The sequence below is a fragment of the Myxine glutinosa genome, chromosome 14, assembly GCF_964187855.1.
Source record: "Myxine glutinosa chromosome 14, kmMyxGlut1.1, whole genome shotgun sequence".
In the NCBI taxonomy this organism is placed as follows: Eukaryota; Metazoa; Chordata; class Myxini; order Myxiniformes; family Myxinidae; genus Myxine; species Myxine glutinosa.
The window spans coordinates 29,633,837-29,651,586 of NC_136274.1; the positions used below are offsets into that span (position 1 = coordinate 29,633,837).

Below are 17,750 nucleotides of genomic sequence, written 5' to 3' on the forward strand. Positions count from 1 at the left end.
CTTTGGAGGGCAGCTTTGCTAGATGGTCCGTCCAGAGGAGGTCAGCGCTTAAACGTTCAAGACACCGAATCTCTCCCAATGGCTAACCTTGGAAATATGAGTCAGTTTGATGATCCTTCTGGAGCAACAGGGTGAGATGTTCCAGGATTGAAGGACATGTTCCTTTTATCAAGCAAAACATCTAATCAATTCCAGATCAGCAGAGAGAGAGAGAGAGAGGGGCAGCTGCTGTCTCCCTGCCATTAGTTTAAGGTACTGTACAACGTAATGTGGAGCCATTTGCAAAAAAACAAGATGGATTATCAGAGCATCGGAGAGGTTGTTTATGTAAGGGAAAAATAATTTGGTCATTCGGGGAAAATTTGCTATTAAATGATCATATTTTGTAATTTCAGTTTTTGAAATGCCATTGTCGTTTTTCCAATTGGTGAATACAAGGAGTTTGGTTTGGCCTGGTCAGGGTTGCCACACAAACTAGCTCGATGAACGATCTTTAAGTTGGGATAATCTCCTGGTCCCACCTTGTCTGCAAGTGATGCCAGCATACTCTTTGTGGTCGACTTATTCCTTTTTTTTTGTTACAGGAAGTTGTTAACGACTATATGTTTTAGCCTTTTCCTGTACATAACCTTTTAAAACGTGCACTGGTGTCTCCAAATGTCGTTGTCTTGCCTTAGACTGTGGTACAAGCTCCTTCAGCCTTGGACCTCGTACATTGTAGACAAAAAAGGAAATTGGGGAAAGTTGAGATTGTCCCATCATATGGTCAGAGTCCTCATGTTCACAATCCACATTAATAAAGTGTACAGCGACCAGTCCAGCAAATCCATGAGCTGTATATTTAGTATGACCACATGTTCTTGTTCAAGGTAGGCTGCTGGATGTTATTCGGGATGAGCTCGACATTGTGAAAGACCACGAGAGATGTCAGAGTTTCGTACGGAGGCGTCCCATGGATACTCGGTTCAATTCTCACCATTCCTTCCCCAACGGCTGGCCTGCGTGGCCTGTCAGCATTATGGAATTGCAGGTAACATCATTTTTTCACTGCAATATCAACCTTATACCCAATAAGCTCTTCATTTCTGTCCCTGGACCATAAGTGGTACCCTTTCATGTTGATCCATCAGATAACTCAAAGCTTTATCGTCACATTTGCTCCTACTTGTCCCGCAGGGTCGGGTAGTCTGTTTATCCTCGACATATCCACACACGGTTTAAAGCAGGTCACCAGGTGGGTCTGAACCATGACCGATCACCGATACTCACCTCAATATCTTCATTCTCTCATGAAATTCAATCCGATTGGCTTTTTATATTTCTTCGAAAAACACTATATACCTGAAACTATCAGTGTACGTTTGCAGGGTACTTTTTGTGTGTATAATAAGAATATTAGTACTTCATGCTAAAATACCTGAAAGCACTTAAGATGAGGTCCAAATCCCAATTCCCCCAAAGACGGCTATCATGTGACGCAACCAAGTCCAGAAATCTTGACGAGGCGATCCAATCCGTTTTATTTCAGGCGATCATGGGGAGATGGGCTGTTCGACGTGGCGTGGAGTGAAACGAGTGAACGATTGGTGCTTACGGCGAGTGGTGATGGACGACTGCAGCTATGGGATGTAACGCAGCCAGGTCCACCGTTGCAAGTTTACCTAGGCCATGAAAGGGAGGTAGGGACAGGACCAGAGCAAACAGCCATCGTATAGATTCCAGTCCCATGTTTCACTTACTTGTGTTGTACATGTGCCGGACAGGTATACAGTGTGCACTGGAGCCAGACGCGTGGAGAAAACCTCGTCGCGTCTGGATCGTGGGACGGTTCGGCTAAAGTGGTACGCTGCTTCGAGCTCTTTGACGATAAACTTTTTGGGACCTGATTGCCAGAGCACCACCATCATTATTATCAACTGGAATGAATATGAATGAATGAATGATCGTTTTAAGGCCATTTTTCCCCGCTAGAGCGGGGGTTAGCCTTGCGGGCCCCATGGCAATCATGGTTCCCTGTTTGAGGCAATGTTTTTATGGCCGGATGCCCTTCCTGACACCAACCCTTGGTCACGCTCTTCGATGCGCAGGGATACGGTGTACCTATTCTAAATCGGGGTACACACGGTGATCATTCATCCCAGCAAGCTGGTACTCAATTTACCGACCTCGGAAGGATGACAGGCTGAGTCAACCCCCCTGGCGTTAATTCAGCGATCGACCGGGATTCGAACCCAGGATCCTCGGATCCCAAGCCGGCACCCTAACCGCTAAGCCAACGCCAGGCTATTAATATTATCAACTGGAATGTATAAATGAATTTAGAGATGAAACGTTTAAGTGCACCAACCACTTCCCTGGATTCCTCGCCATACAGTGGGACGTCTCAAGCTCAGAATGCTTGTTTACCTGCCGAGGGCACGAAGCGGCCGTGTACAGCAGTATGTGGTCGCCTCATATCCCAGGATGCTTTGCCACATCCTCAGGTGAGAAACGGTGCTTATTAATAAAGAACAAGACCAAAAGTCTAACAGCGGCGTAGCCAGGCTTTTTGATGCTTTCGTTGAAGAGGATAGTATGACCTGGGTGGACATACCAGTTAGCAAATAATGTAAGTGTTAAATTATTTTGAAGTACTGTAAGTCTCTAAGATGTCTGTCACCATGGAAACAGATTGCATTGAGACACTGGTTTATTCTATATGTTGGTCAGTTAGTCAACACTATCAAAGTGACCTCAGCACCATCCCGACACACCACTGGGGCCGGAGTGCAAATCCTGCCACCAACCTCCTTGAGAGAGGACCCAGTGCATTGGTACTCATTTTGCCGACCTTGGAAGGATGACAGGCTGAGTCAACCCCACCTGGTGTTAATTCAACAGCTGACCGGGATTCAAACTCAGGACCCTGGGATCCGAGCCCTCCACCCTAACCGTTAAGCCAACACCAGGCAGGGTGGTTGGAGGCAGTCATAAGAAATGCTTCAATGTTTGAAGAGCTCTTAATCAAAGTTTTAATTATATGTGATCTGGGTGGCGTGCACGTTTAAGTGCACCAACCACTTCCCTGGATTTGTCAACTGGAATGTAAAAATGTTGTTGTTTTTTTTGTCATTAATGTTAGCTCTTACACGAGCCTCGATCTTGTATACAAAAAAAAAAAAAATTGTGATGCATGACAGATTCAACGATATGTCCGGCCTGAACGGCATAGGAATCAAAATGGCGGTGTGTGCTAATGCTAGTACTTGGATTTTGTGGTGGATTAGGATGACGAGCATGGATGGGAGTGAAGAGTTCGGTGTGTGCAGATTAAGGGTATGGGATTGCTTTGCTTGCCAGAGTGTGTACGAATGTGTACCATGTACACATTGTGTACAGAGGTTGGAGTGTGTACGAATCAGCACATTCAGAGTATTGGATGAGTGTGTGCAGGGGATGGTACATTGAGGGTGTGGGACATCAAGAACCCGTCGTTTGCTCGACTCGTCATCCCAGCCCACACCTCCGAAGTGCTGTCATGTGACTGGTGCAAGTACGATGAGGTGGGATAAATATTTCTGCTTTGACATTGATATCCCAAGATAGAGCCCCAAACTTCAGGAATGTGGGATGAGGAGGGGCGGGGTGTCACAACTCACATCCCATCGAACACATTATGACAAATAGTGATTTTGTCACATCAGGATTCCTTTTTGACAACCAACTCGATGCACCCCAAAAGGATGTAAACAGATTCACTCATACAATGTTAAGATTAATTTCCCTAAAATGCTTATCAAAATGGCAGTTTTGGACATCTTATTATGATAGAGGAAACGTATATGGATGGTGATGTTTCTATGTTTGTTTATTTGTTACCAAAACGTCTTCTTCTTCTTCTTCAAATAAAATTAACACCCAAAAAACAGTCAGTGAACACATTACGTACTGTTGGAATATACCTTTCGACCCGATCGACTGCTGAGACCCCTCAGACCTTTGACGACCCTTTAAGTTGCCCAAGACCCTTAAGACCACCAAGACCCCTGAAAACCCAAAATACCCTTAAATATTGCAAAGATCCAAAACACCCTGAAGATCCAAAACACCCTGAAGACCCAAAAGACCCTTAAAGACATTGAAGATCCTTAAAGACCCAAACTAGCCGAAAGGCCCAAAATACAGAAAAGACCCCGAAGACCCTTAATGACCCTGAAAACCCAAAATAGCACAAACACCAAAAAGACCCTTAAAGACCCAGAAGACCCTTAAATTCCCTGAAGACCCAAACACCCTTAAATACCCCAAATATCCTGAAGACCCCAAACACCCCGAAGATCCAAAAGACCCTTAAAGACTCCGAAGAACCAAAATATCCAAAAGTCCCTGAAGACCCAATTTTGGCTGCTCTCCCCCTACCATCCACCCCATCGCCCCTCCACCATTCCCCCACGATCCCCAATCCACCATCGCCGCTATCCCTCACTGCCTGAGAAAGCAGACATGGTCAGAGGCCTATCCCTCTGAAACGACGTGTGGTGAGTCACGCTAGTCGATACAATCCGATAGTCGTTTAAAAGTTATTTTGCCGGCCGTGCCAACCGCGGTCTTATCTATTGTACAAATGGCATTAATTTGCTATCCCCGCCATGTTGTCTGCACCATAACGTTCTAATAACCTCGTTTCCTGTATCTAACTGAATGAGGGCACGTGTGATGCACCTCCATTTCCTCCATGACATGATGGTATCTGCAGGACGCACGATACGGGCACGGCCAGGCAGCAATGTCTTCACCGGAACGGTCTCCGACAGCCGTTCATTTGAACTTGTTGAAGGCGAAGTGTCTGCGGATGAGTTCATGGTGGAAGGTCAAATAGCCTTGTACCACCTGTGGATTGTGACTGCGCTTTCCCATTAACATTGATTTTATAATCCATTCGTTTTCCTAACTGACGTTTAAAATCCACCCCAACCAATCCGGAGGCCACACCACTCCTGCCCTCCACCCATGGGATCATTAGATACTCGACATAGGTAAACGTCCATAGCTCTGATGACCTTTCTCACGATGTCCATGAATGTTGTTGTTGAATGACGGCGCATTCTGCACTCACAGCACCTGGTGCTTACGGGAGCCGTGGACCGCAGCGTGCGGGGTTGGGACCTGCGGCAAGCCCGACGTCACGTGTTTGAGCTGCACGGTCACGACTACGCCATCCGAAGGTTAAAGGTGCTTTGAGATCACGGCCTCTTCACGACAAACGCGCAACCACAAGCACCACCGGTCCACCTCCCAGGACGACCGGCACTGTCCTCCACATTATATTTGCTGAGTCAGTGGGAGGTGGATGGAGTATGATCGTCCACATTAAGCTCAAATCAAACTTTGTTCGAAGGAGAGAAATACAAATGTACATGCTGTTTATTCCCCTTCTTCTTCTTCTTCTTCTTCCAGTGCTCACCTTTCCAACGCTCAGTGCTCGCTACTTGCTCATACGATCGATCAGTGCGGTAAGTCTTCAGCCTTGTTGTTTTATCACGAGTCTGTGTGGAACATGAATGGTGTACAAGGTGTGACCATTTTCTGTTGCTGCAATGGACGCAAAGCGAGTCTCACTCTGCCACCCTCACAAAGTGATTTTGGTCCCACAGCCAATACTTATGCCACCAACTAGAGAGTTCATAGAACACCTTGCTCCATGAAGTCTTGAGAAAAAGGACATGGGAAGGGTCTTTTAAACTCTTGCTTTGCGTTTCCAAGCACGATCTATGTTTGTTTTGTTCGTGAACCTTCCATAACAGGTTGGTGAAATTTATGGGGTAGTTTGGTGAAGTTGCCAAAATCAAGACTCTCTGCTCACCTTCACTCCTTCATTCCTCTTTTCTCCCGCCTCTGGAACAAACTCCCTCACTCTTCAATCCCACTCCTCCCTCCAGGTCTTCAAAACAGCTGTTCACCACCATCTCTTATCTTCCCCCATCCAAAACCTTGATCTTTTCTACCCCCACTAATTCACCGCAGATCCACTTTTTCCCGCTAATTCACCCCAGATCAACTTCTTTTTGAAATACCGACTTCTTTCCTGGAAGTCCTTGCAGTGTTCATGTGTTTTATACCTCTCCCACCCCTCCCCCCTTCCCATGCCTCCACCCCCCAAGTCCTCTCCCTCCCACAGATCTCCCGATGTCCCTGCTCTCAAATGTTGTACTTGTGTGCTTCCCTCTCTCTCCCCATCTTGTCTCCCACTCCCTTTATCTTATGTTTTATGTGTCGTTTTTTAATTTTTGTTTTTGTGACTGATGTTAGCTCTTACACGAGCCTCGATCTCGTATACAAAAAAAAACAACAGACATGATGGCAATCGCACAGCGCTAAGTAGCGCCATATTTGTCAGAATGCAGAATCTGTCGCCTGTTCTTTGTGTCCTTTATAACGTCCTTAAAAACGGTGAGTTTCCTGTTTGGAATGATTTTCAATGTGCGATCAGGACGAATTCCAAATGAAAGTACTCCTAAACTACACTTTCATGTTCCGATGCATGTTCAAAATGTAACGTTCATGGGATGTTTGTAGACAGACAGACGAGGGTGAACCATTCGCTTGACCCCGCTTTTCACTTCGTGCCTGTGGGGGCAATAAATACAATTGGAAGAAAAATATAACGTTATTTGTGCCCTCTTTCTGTATTGACTATCACTACCCTTAACAACCTGTTATCTCTGTGCAGGTTCTGGGACTTTGCCCAAGCTAACCCCCTCGTCCAAACTATCGAACACCACTCAGAGTTTGTGTGTGGCCTGGATTTTAACCTCCATATTCAAGGGCAGGTCAGTCTCTCTGAACCATTTCGTACTTGTTTTTGATCCACCATTGCCATGTACCAGGCATGATGACAGGCCCATGTCCCATTATCCCCTACAATGGTGACGCGTTTCCTGCAGATGGCCGACTGTGCCTGGGACGAGATGGTACGGGTGTACCAGCCTGCCTGTCTCTCCCCAAACACCTGAACCATTGCCCAGCTCGACCTCAACGACCTGGGGGCACAAGAACGGCACAGGATTGTCCAGCAGTTTGAAAGTTGCACAACTGTATACAAATGTGCGAGTTCAACAGGATGGCACCGAGGTGGAGTACCGCCCTTTGAGGGTTTTATTCCTGACCTGACTATGAACCGTCGTATCGGTGCTTTGCAGGCCGAGCATTGTATCACAGAACATGTCGTCCCTCGGATGCACGCTAAGGATCCCAAGGTGTCTTGCAACGAAGAGTCAGTGAGTTATCGTCGGCACTTTGAACAGATTCCTGCCCCGTCCACCTCGACAAAGTCCAACCCCTGAGTTGGGGTTCCAGCACCCCATCACCCACCATGGATCAATAACGGTCCATGGCCGAACCCGGATCAATAACGGTCCATGGCCGAACCCGGATCAATAACGGTCCATGGCCGAGCCCGGATCAATAACGGTCCATCACCCACCAATCCACCATGGATCAATAACGGTTCATGGCCGAGCCCTGATCATGGCCGGCATGAGTGACAACATAAAATTAGACTTTTAGTTGCTTAAAGAACTGCACAACCAGTTCGGTCCTTATTGTGACATAATTTGTACATCGTACTATTGGGGAGGTGGGGAGGGTTGAATCAAGGGGTTTACTAGTTATTTCCTACCAATTACAAAAACCTACCTACAGCTTAATGTCTTCTTGTAACAATTGCAATAAACTACTTCCATATGACTGTGCACACGGGTGGTTTGTTTTTTGTGTGCGGAAGCCAATGCTTTTACAAGCGTGTACTTTTTTTTTTGTATACAAAGTCGAGGCTTGTGTAAGAGCTAACACATAGAACACAAAAACATAAACAGACACATAAAACATATAATAAAGGGAACGGGAGACAAGGGGGGGGGGGGGGAGAGAAGGAAGCACATAAGCAACAGTAGAGCAGGGACATCGGGAGATCTGTGGAAGGAAGAGGGCTGGGGGGCAGGAGAGGGGTTGGAAACGAAAGAAGTGGACGTTTTTGTTTTTGTGTTAATCGTCGACGTTTTTTTTTTTTTTTTTGTATACAGGATCGAGGCTCGTGAAAGAGCTAACATTTATCACACAAAAAATCAAAACAGACACACAAAGTATATAAAAAGGGGAGCAGTAGACAAGATGGGGAGAGAAGGGGAAGCACACAAACACAACATTTGAGAGCAGGGACATCGGCAGATCTGTGGGAGGGAGAGGGCTTGGGGGGAGGAGGTGTGGGAAGGGGGTGGGGGTAATGAAAGGCTGCTCAATGAAAGGCTCAGTTGTCCACACGACTGAGTTTTTAGTTCATAAATGGGTAAACACCTCCACCCCCTGTTCCCCCCATTCACACCCCCCACGCATCCTCAAAATTAATTCTCATGCAAAACAGGATCGAGTGAACGGTTCTGTGGTCATAAGGAAAATCGTGTTCACACCACGCCATGGCAGAATCCTCAACAGAGACCTTTGGACTTGTGTGATATTGATAAAATGGACCAGATGGTACCAATGGCTGGATTATAGAGAAGCTGTTCGTAAAACTCACCCCGAGTCATCCAGCCTGGGTTCGAATCCCGACCCAGCTGTAAACTGTCATCCCGGTGTTTCACAGACGGGGTAATTAATCAATACTTGTGTCGTCTCTCGGATGGACGTCAAACTGGGCATCCCATTTACCGGCATTAGTTGGTGGACGTTAAAATTCCCACAGTGTCCTTCGTGAAGAGTAGGCAAGCCATCACCGGAACTATGAACAAATTACAAACTGCAGCCATAAAAATGGCTTGAATGCAAATTGCTACGTCTGGCGGAAGCCGAGCACAGCTCATCAGCCATCTAACACCCCTTCCATCTAACTTCCATCAGCTTCCATAACTTCCATCAACATCTTCCATCAGCCATCTAACACCCCTAACATCCCTCCCCCCCCCCCCCCCTTCCCGTGCCTCCTCCCCCCGGGCCCTCTCCCTTCCGCACATCTCCCTGCTCTCGGATGTTGTGTTTGTGTGCTTCCCCTTTTCTCCTCATCTTGTCTTCCGCTCCCTCTTTTTGTGTGTTTTGTTTGTCTGGTCGATTTGTTTGTGAAGTAAATGTTAGCTCTTTCACGAGCCTCGATTCAGTATACAAAAAAAAAAAAAAACCAAAAAAAAAAACACCATCCCCACTGTGAAGCATGGTGGTGGCAGCATCATGCTATGGGGATGCTTTTCAGGGGCATACGCTGGGAGACTTGTAAGGATGGAGTGAACAACGAATGGAGCCAAATATACACAAATCCTTGAGAACCTGCTTCAGAGTACAAAAGACAGACTGTGGTGAGGATTTACGTTCCAACAGGAAAATGACCCCAAGCATACAGCCAAAACAACACTGAATGGCTTCAGAACAATAACATGAAAGCTATTGTTGCCCAGCCAAAGGCGTGACTTGAATCCCATTGAGAATATGTGAAAAGACTTGAATATTGCTGTTCACTGATGTTCTCCATCCAACTTGAAAGAGCTTGAGCAAATCTGCCAGGAAGAATGGGAGAAACTCCCAAAATCCAGATGTGCAAAGTTGATACAGACATACCCAAGAAGAATCAAAGCTGTAATCGTTAACAAAGGCACTTCTGCGAAGTATTGAATCAGGGGGTTGAATACTTATGTAAATGAGATGTTTTTGTATTTCATGTTACTTATTTTGTAAAAATTTCTGAAGAAAAATCCACTTTGACATTATGGGGTATTATGTGTAGATCAGTGAGCCTGGTGTTGGCTTAGCGGTTAGGGTGCCGGCTTGGGATCCTAGGATCCTGGGTTCGAATCCCGGTCGATCGCTGAATTAACGCCAGGAGGGTTGACTCAGCCTGTCATCCTTCCGAGGTCGGCAAATTGAGTACCAGCTTGCTGGGATGAATGATCACGGTGTGTACCCCGATTTAGAATAGGTACACCGTATCCCTGCGCATTGTAAGAGCATGACCAAGGGTTGGCGTCAGGAAGGGCATCCGGCCATAAAAACATTGCCTCAAACAGAGAACCATGATTGTCATGGGGCCCGCAAGGCTAACCCCCGCTCTAGCGGGTAAAATGGCCTTAAAACGATCATTCATTCATTCATGTGTAGATCAGTGACAAAAAATTGTCAATTCAACCCATTTTAAATTCTGGCCGCAACAAAAAAACATGTGAAAAGGTCAAGGGGTGTGAATACTTTCTGAAGGCACTAACTTAAGGCAGAGTACCAGAGTTCGATTAGAATGAGATATCAGTAATTATCCTGTTCGTATTTCCAGCAGAAACCTTTCCATCCTTTTACCATCACATTACATTACACAACAGCAGGCAGTTAATCCATCCTGCAAGATAAACTCATCCATCACATCAGCAAACATCGCAACTCCACGCTAATATGCGAATATGAATGGCAGCCATAAGTTATCTTATCTGATGTTTCGGTGCATATATGGCACTCGCATCGTGCACTCTGTAAACACTCCCTGGGACAGGTGCTTGCAACAGCCAGGTTGTCCCATCTGTGTGGACCAGCAGAACAATGGGACTGTGCTCAAGGGGACTAGTTGTGGCCGTGGCCCATGGAGTTTGTTCTGCGTCCCTCAACATTCTCCTTAAGGTACTTCTCATGTAACCATCTTTCATGAACTTTTTCCACCCGTTTATTCAGCTATTTTCAACGTTTTCGATTTTAAGGGTCGTGAAGAAAGAGAGCTCTCGCTGTACAAGCACGTTACAAAACGGTGATGTTTCCCCACAGGTGCTCTTCTCACACCTGAACTTCCCCTGTCCCTCCACCGTCCAGCTGTGTGGGGCTCTCATCTCAGCATCCATCCTGGCCCTCCTTCGCCGAGCTCCAGCACCCTTAACCATTCCGATGGATCCCTTGGACCTCTCCCTCATCTCCACCTGTTTGCCCCTCGTCGTGCTGGCAGTCGTACACCCTACACTCACACTGCTCGCTCTGCGCTTCTTGACCTTGCCTACGTACGTGACATTCAAACGATGTACGCCCCTGGCCACAGCGTGCCTCAGCTCACTCGCCTTACCAAGTGTGAGGCACAGAGGAGTGGCGGTCTCACGTGTGAGTGCCACTTTGGCTGCCACACTCACGGCAAGTGGGGCTATTATAACCGGTAAGGAGAGGGAGGGTTGGAATGTTCATTGTTCACCTCCTGCGATAAAGTGTGCAATATAATCTATTAAAATGCAACATAATCTATATATTTCAATATAACCTATTTTGGGTAACGGGCACCATGAGCGTTTCATTTATTTCAAAGAATAACCATCAGATCAAAGTCCTGCTGCTCCGAGCACACCTGGAAAGCACAGGTTTGAATCACATCTCTTTGAATGTCAGGATGCTGTCTTGATACACATCCTCATACAATTATATATATATATATATGAATAAATTCACATGCGGGATCGAGAATCGGGAGTTTCCCCACAGTCACACTACAGGCTGCAACGGCAGACTTCTGACATACCTGCCCAGGCAGACCCCAAATGTGGATATGACCGAGAATGCAACATCTGAATGTTTCTGAGGTCCCTCTCGGTATAATTTAATAAACGAGAACGAGAACACACACACACACACACACACACACACACACACACACACACACACACACACACACACACACACACACACACACACACACGTATATATATATATAATCGTTAGATTAAATAAGACGCGGACGTAGCTTCAGGACGTCGATCTTTAATTGTCGACAAGCTTTCGACCAACAAAGGTCTTCTTCTGAGTCAGCCCCAAGTTCGACGGAAGGGGGTCTGATTGTTGGGGCTGACTGGGGCTGACTCAGAAGAAGACCTTTGTTGGTCGAAAGCTTGTCGACAATTAAAGATCGACGTCCTGAAGCTACGTCCGCGTCTTATTTAATCTAACGATTATATATTCAATACAAATGAGACGCCCTGCTCGTACTTTGGAGTTTCTACTATTTCTTACAGTTATATATATATATACATACAGTATACTAGCTTGGCTCGGCTCGCGCGTCGTTACTGAGGAACGGGCTTATTTTAGCTGAGGATAATGACTGTACCTGAGTTGCTGTGTTGTCATGATTTACACCGATCATAATACAAACAATTACTTTGCACAAATGTATTTGTAGTGTTTGTGATATTACATTTTTATAAGCAATTTAGGTTGAAGATCGAGGTTGAAAAAATATTTTAAAACTCAAAAAAGAACCCCTCAGCACATACATATGGCAGGGGAAGGTGAAGACTGGAAGTTTGGGACAATTAGACCTCACCACCACGTAATTCAAATCACCCCACCACCACGTAATTCAAACATTTCACCACCACGTAATTCAAAACATTTCACCACCACGTAATTCAAAACACCTCACCACCACGTAATTCAAAACACCTCACCACCACGTAATTCAAACATTTCACCACCACGTAATTCAAAACACCTCACCACCATGTAATTCAAACATTTCACCACCACGTAATTCAAAACACCTCACCACCACGTAATTCAAAACACCTCACCACCACGTAATTCAAACATTTCACCACCACGTAATTCAAAACATCTCACCACCACGTAATTCAAATCACCTCACCACCACGTAATTCAAATCACCCCACCACCACGTAATTCAAATATTTCACCACCACGTAATTCAAAACACCTCACCACCACGTAATTCAAATCACCTCACCACCACGAAATTCAAAACACCTCACCACCACGAAATTCAAAACACCTCACCACCACGTAATTCAAAACACCTCACCACCACGTAATTCAAATCACCTCACCACCACGAAATTCAAAACACCTCACCACCACGAAATTCAAAACACCTCACCACCACGTAATTCAAAACACCTCACCACCACGTAATTCAAATCACCTCACCACCACGTAATTCAAATCACCTCACCACCACGAAATTCAAAACACCTCACCACCACGAAATTCAAAACACCTCACCACCACGTAATTCAAAACACCTCACCACCACGTAATTCAAATCACCTCACCACAACGTAATTCAAATCACCTCACCACCACGTAATTCAAAACACCTCACCACCACGAAATTCAAATCACCTCACTACCACGAAATTCAAAACACTTCACCACCACGTAATTCAAATCACCTCACCACAACGTAATTCAAATCACCTCACCACCACGTAATTCAAAACACCTCACTACGACACGTAATTCAAATCACCTCACCACCACGTAATTCAAAACACCTCACCACGACACGTAATTCAAATCACCTCACCACCACGAAATTCAAAACACCTCACCACCACGAAATTCAAAACACCTCACCACCACGTAATTCAAAACACCTCACCACAACACGTAATTCAAACATTTCACCACCACGTAATTCAAAACACCTCACCACGACACGTAATTCAAACATTTCACCACCATGAAATTCAAATCACGTCACCACCACGTAATTAAAAACACCTCACCACCACGTAATTAAAAACACCTCAGCACCATGTAATTCAGAACACCTCACCACCACCTAATTCAAAACGCCTCATCACCACATGATTCAAAACACCTCACAGCCACGTTATTAAAAACACTTCACAACCCCGGAAACAAAAGTTTGAGGGAGTAGTTCAGTGACAACACAGACACTGCCCAGATATGTAGCTGTAGATAGATGACTGCACCCGAGTTGCTGTTTTGTCATTGTTTACACCAATCATAATACAAACAATTATTTTGCACAAATGTATTTGTAATATACGTGATATTACATTGTATAAGCAATTGAAGTTGAAGATTTAAGTTGAAAAAAAAAAAAAATTAAAAAAATGTGTTTGTTTTTTTTCTTTAATTTTTTTCAAAAACAATACCCTTAGGACATACACACGTGAGAGATAGGTGCATACCAGAAGTTTGGTACGATTTCACAAAAGTTTGAGGGAGTCGTTCGGTGACGAGACAAACCAGACCTTGGCCGACCTTTCCCTTGACGTTTGTGGCCATGTCGTGCATTCGGCTTCACCCCTGCCTTACTCTTACGCTCATTCCTGTGCTGTTCAGTGACAAGACAGATACTGCACAGATATATATATATATATATATATATATATATATATATATATATATATATATATAACTGTAAGAAATAGTAGAAACTCCAAAGTACGAGCAGGGCGTCTCATTTGTATTGAATATATAATCGTTAGATTAAATAAGACGCGGACGTAGCTTCAGGACGTCGATCTTTAATTGTCGACAAGCTTTCGACCAACAAAGGTCTTCTTCTGAGTCTACAAAAACAGCAGGCATGTATATCAGTCACGTGTGTATGGTGATATGTGTGTAGAAAATGCATACAGAAGGAAGAGCCACGCCAAAGTTCACTCACCAGCCCCAAGTTCGACGGAAGTGACCGTTTACGTCACGGTCACTTCCGTTAGGGTGCGCGTGCATATACAAATATAGAGATATACATACATAAACACACAAGCATATATTCATATCCCATTTATATTCATATAATATATTTATATATTTATATAAATGACATATAAAGGTAGAATGAATGCGTGTTCATGACACTGACAATGCATTCATTCTACCTTTATATGTCATTTATATAAATATATAAATATATTATATGAATATAAATGGGATATGAATATATGCTGGTGTGTTTATGTATGTATATCTCTATATTTGTATATGCACGCGCACCCTAACGGAAGTGACCGTGACGTAAACGGTCACTTCCGTCGAACTTGGGGCTGGTGAGTGAACTTTGGCGTGGCTCTTCCTTCTGTATGCATTTTCTACACACATATCACCATACACACGTGACTGATATACATGCCTGCTGTTTTTGTAGACTCAGAAGAAGACCTTTGTTGGTCGAAAGCTTGTCGACAATTAAAGATCGACGTCCTGAAGCTACGTCCGCGTCTTATTTAATCTAACGATTATATATATATATATATATATATATATATATATATATATATATATATATATATATATATATATATATATATATATATATATATATATACATATATACACAGTGAAACCTTGACTTACAAGTGCACCAACTTACGAGTTTTCCGAGATACGAGCCGTCGCTCGGGCGGTTTATTGCTTTGAGATGCGAGCCGAGATCTGAGTTACGAGCTTACGCCACCAGGTGGGTTCCGGTCATGTGGTTATCTTGCCTTGCCGTGCAAGCATCTCTGCCGTATCGCTGCTGTTTTGTTTTCGCATTTTGGTTATTTTGGAGCTTACGCCACTCGCCACCAGGTGGGTTCAGGTCACGTGGTTATCTTGCCTTGCCGTGCAAGCATCTCTGCCGTATCGCTGCTGTTTTGTTTTCGCATTTTGGTTATTTTGGAGCTTACGCCACTCGCCACCAGGTGGGTTCAGGTCACGTGGTTATCTTGCCTTGCCGTGCAAGCATCTCTGCCGTATCGCTGCTGTTTTGTTTTCGCATTTTGGTTATTTTGGAGCTTACGCCACTCGCCACCAGGTGGGTTCAGGTCACGTGGTTATCTTGCCTTGCCGTGCAAGCATCTCTGCCGTATCGCTGCTGTTTTGTTTTCGCATTTTGGTTATTTTGGAAAATTTCTTAGTTTTAACCATGGGTCCTAAGAAATTGAGTGCCAAGGGCAGTACTGAGAAGAAGAAGAGGATGATGTGCTTGGATATAAAACACGCAATCGTCGAAAAACATGAGCGAGGTGTGCGTGTTGTCGACTTGGTGAGGCGGATGTGAAGGCAGCTGAAGATTTTATTATAACTTTTGCCGAACTGATAGAAGCCGAACGATACATCCCCCAGCAAATCTTCAACTGTGACGAGACAGGGCTCTTCTGGCAAAAGATGCCGAGGAGGACGTATATAACGGCAGAGGAGAAGAGCATGCCAGGCCACAACTTGTTCAGAGTGCCGGCGATAGCTCGCCTTCTCTTTGTGGAAAACACGGTGAGATCCTTAACATCCAACAACTAATGGGACGCAAACGGGGCGCCCAGTTTAGCGGTACACACATTGATGAATCACCCTGCCTGTGATTCACCCATGACAGGTTATAGCTGGGTCGGGATTCAAACCCAGGCTGGACAGTTTAGAGTCAAGTGTGCGTACCTCCAGTCCAGGCCATCCTGCCAACTTGTATGCTGCATACAGGTGAAATATAAAGCGCGAGATATTTTTTTATATACTGTATATTTAAAAAAAAATGGTGTGGTTTTTGGGGGGCTGGAACGGATTAATAGCATTTCAATGCATTTTAATGGGGAAATTTAATTTGAGAAACGAGCAAATTGAGTTACGAGCTCGGTCACAGAACGAATTAAACTCGTAAGTCAAGGTTTCACTGTGTGTGTGTGTATATATATATATATATATATATATATATATATATATATATATATATATATATATATATATATACATATACATACATATATATATATATACTCGTATATATATATAAAGGGAAATCTTATTCATTTACAAATAGAATTAAACTATATAAGGCTGCAAATTTACATCCAAAATCCACCTTGAGTGCAAAGCAAAACTTTCGTGAGTGAGCGGAGTGGTCTAAGCATCAGCTGTGGTCTTAGCTACACATGACTGACAATCGCCTTTTGCTCAGCTCTTGGGGATGTGAGTGGTACTCGCGAGGGGTACGTGTGCGGAGTGGCCTGTGTGCTTCTGCACGCGTGTTACCTTGTGGCCATCGAGAAGGTGCACGCAGAGCACGGGCTGGATCCTCTCACCATGCAGTATGCCGCCACCACGTGTTCCGCACCAGTCTTCGCCTTGTTCGCCCTTTCGGCTGGAGACCCCTCACTCCTCGTGAGCCCTCAGGTACGAATGGAAAATGGAGGCTTGACGGAGGTGAGCTCACTGGACGTTTGGGCCAGGTGGCCAGAGGTACTTCTGATCCCAGGTACACGAGGGCCAAATATGATCCAAAGTGACGAGCAGGGTAAAGGTGTTGGACAGCGTGATCACAACGGTTTGTCTTTTTGGAACAAGCATTCCGATTGCCTCAATCCGTACATGCAATGCTTTCAGTTGCACTGTGCTAATGTGCTTGATACTCGTTTCTCATCATCGAATCAGCACTCGCATGCACGAGTGAAAGTGTTTTCAAGTAAAAGTATTTTCATTGCCTGTTGTTGCCAATACTGTAACAAAATAAAAAAAAGACCCTAGACCATGTCAGCTTAAAATGCCTTTGATGAGGGCCACCACCCAGATTTACAGCAGTTCTCTTGACACAGTGGACCATTACATTGCTTAGAGCCTTAAATAGCATGACCACGACCACCAAGCTTTACTGTCCCGAATTGTCCTTACTCCCTCCCTTCGTTTTCCCCCCATTAGAGTTGGGCAGCTCAAGGCGTCGTGGCTGCATTTCTGGGCTCCATCACCCTGGTGGCATTTCTGTCCTTCACCATGCTGCAATGTACCGTCAGGAACTCCGCAATCACCACCAGCTTTGTGGGTGTTGCCAAGAGCATCGCCATGGCAGTTGTGGGTCTCACCGCTCTCGCAGACGCAAAACCCTCCTTCCTGTACATCTGTGGTGTTATCCTGAGTGCTTTGGGAGGCACCACTTACGCCGTGACGACGTGGAGGTCGAGGCGGGGTGTTGTTAAACACGCCGAAGGAACAAGCTCGGACGAGATCAGAGGAGGTTCGGACTCGGCGTAGGT

At 45.0% G+C, this 17,750-nt stretch overlaps 2 protein-coding genes across 3 annotated transcripts in view; both read left to right on the top strand.

Moving 5' to 3' along the window:
• The window catches only part of PEX7 (peroxisomal biogenesis factor 7), an 11,932-nt gene extending 4,202 nt beyond the window's left edge, over window positions 1–7,730 (top strand). Inside the window, exons 2-11 of one of the 2 annotated variants that reach the window (XM_068135389.2) lie at window positions 870–1,030; window positions 1,177–1,234; window positions 1,529–1,679; window positions 1,764–1,841; window positions 2,375–2,483; window positions 3,433–3,542; window positions 5,098–5,211; window positions 5,437–5,492; window positions 6,710–6,809; window positions 6,924–7,730. In XM_068135389.2, coding sequence (XP_067991490.2) covers window positions 925–1,030; window positions 1,177–1,234; window positions 1,529–1,679; window positions 1,764–1,841; window positions 2,375–2,483; window positions 3,433–3,542; window positions 5,098–5,211; window positions 5,437–5,492; window positions 6,710–6,809; window positions 6,924–6,992 — 951 coding nt within the window. In that variant the 5' untranslated portion in view covers window positions 870–924 and the 3' untranslated portion in view covers window positions 6,993–7,730. The remainder of the gene's footprint in view (window positions 1–869; window positions 1,031–1,176; window positions 1,235–1,528; window positions 1,680–1,763; window positions 1,842–2,374; window positions 2,484–3,432; window positions 3,543–5,097; window positions 5,212–5,436; window positions 5,493–6,709; window positions 6,810–6,923) is intronic. The other variant, XM_068135390.2, reaches the window with a different exon arrangement.
• Window positions 7,731–10,403: 2,673 nt separating this feature from the next.
• On the top strand, window positions 10,404–17,748 carry SLC35D3 (solute carrier family 35 member D3). The gene is made up of 4 exons (XM_068135392.2): window positions 10,404–10,626; window positions 10,768–11,143; window positions 16,682–16,896; window positions 17,419–17,748. The coding sequence occupies exons 1-4, from the start codon at window positions 10,549–10,551 to the stop codon at window positions 17,746–17,748; spliced, it is 999 nt and encodes a 332-aa protein (XP_067991493.2). The 5' UTR covers window positions 10,404–10,548.
• Window positions 17,749–17,750: the final 2 nt, after the last annotated feature.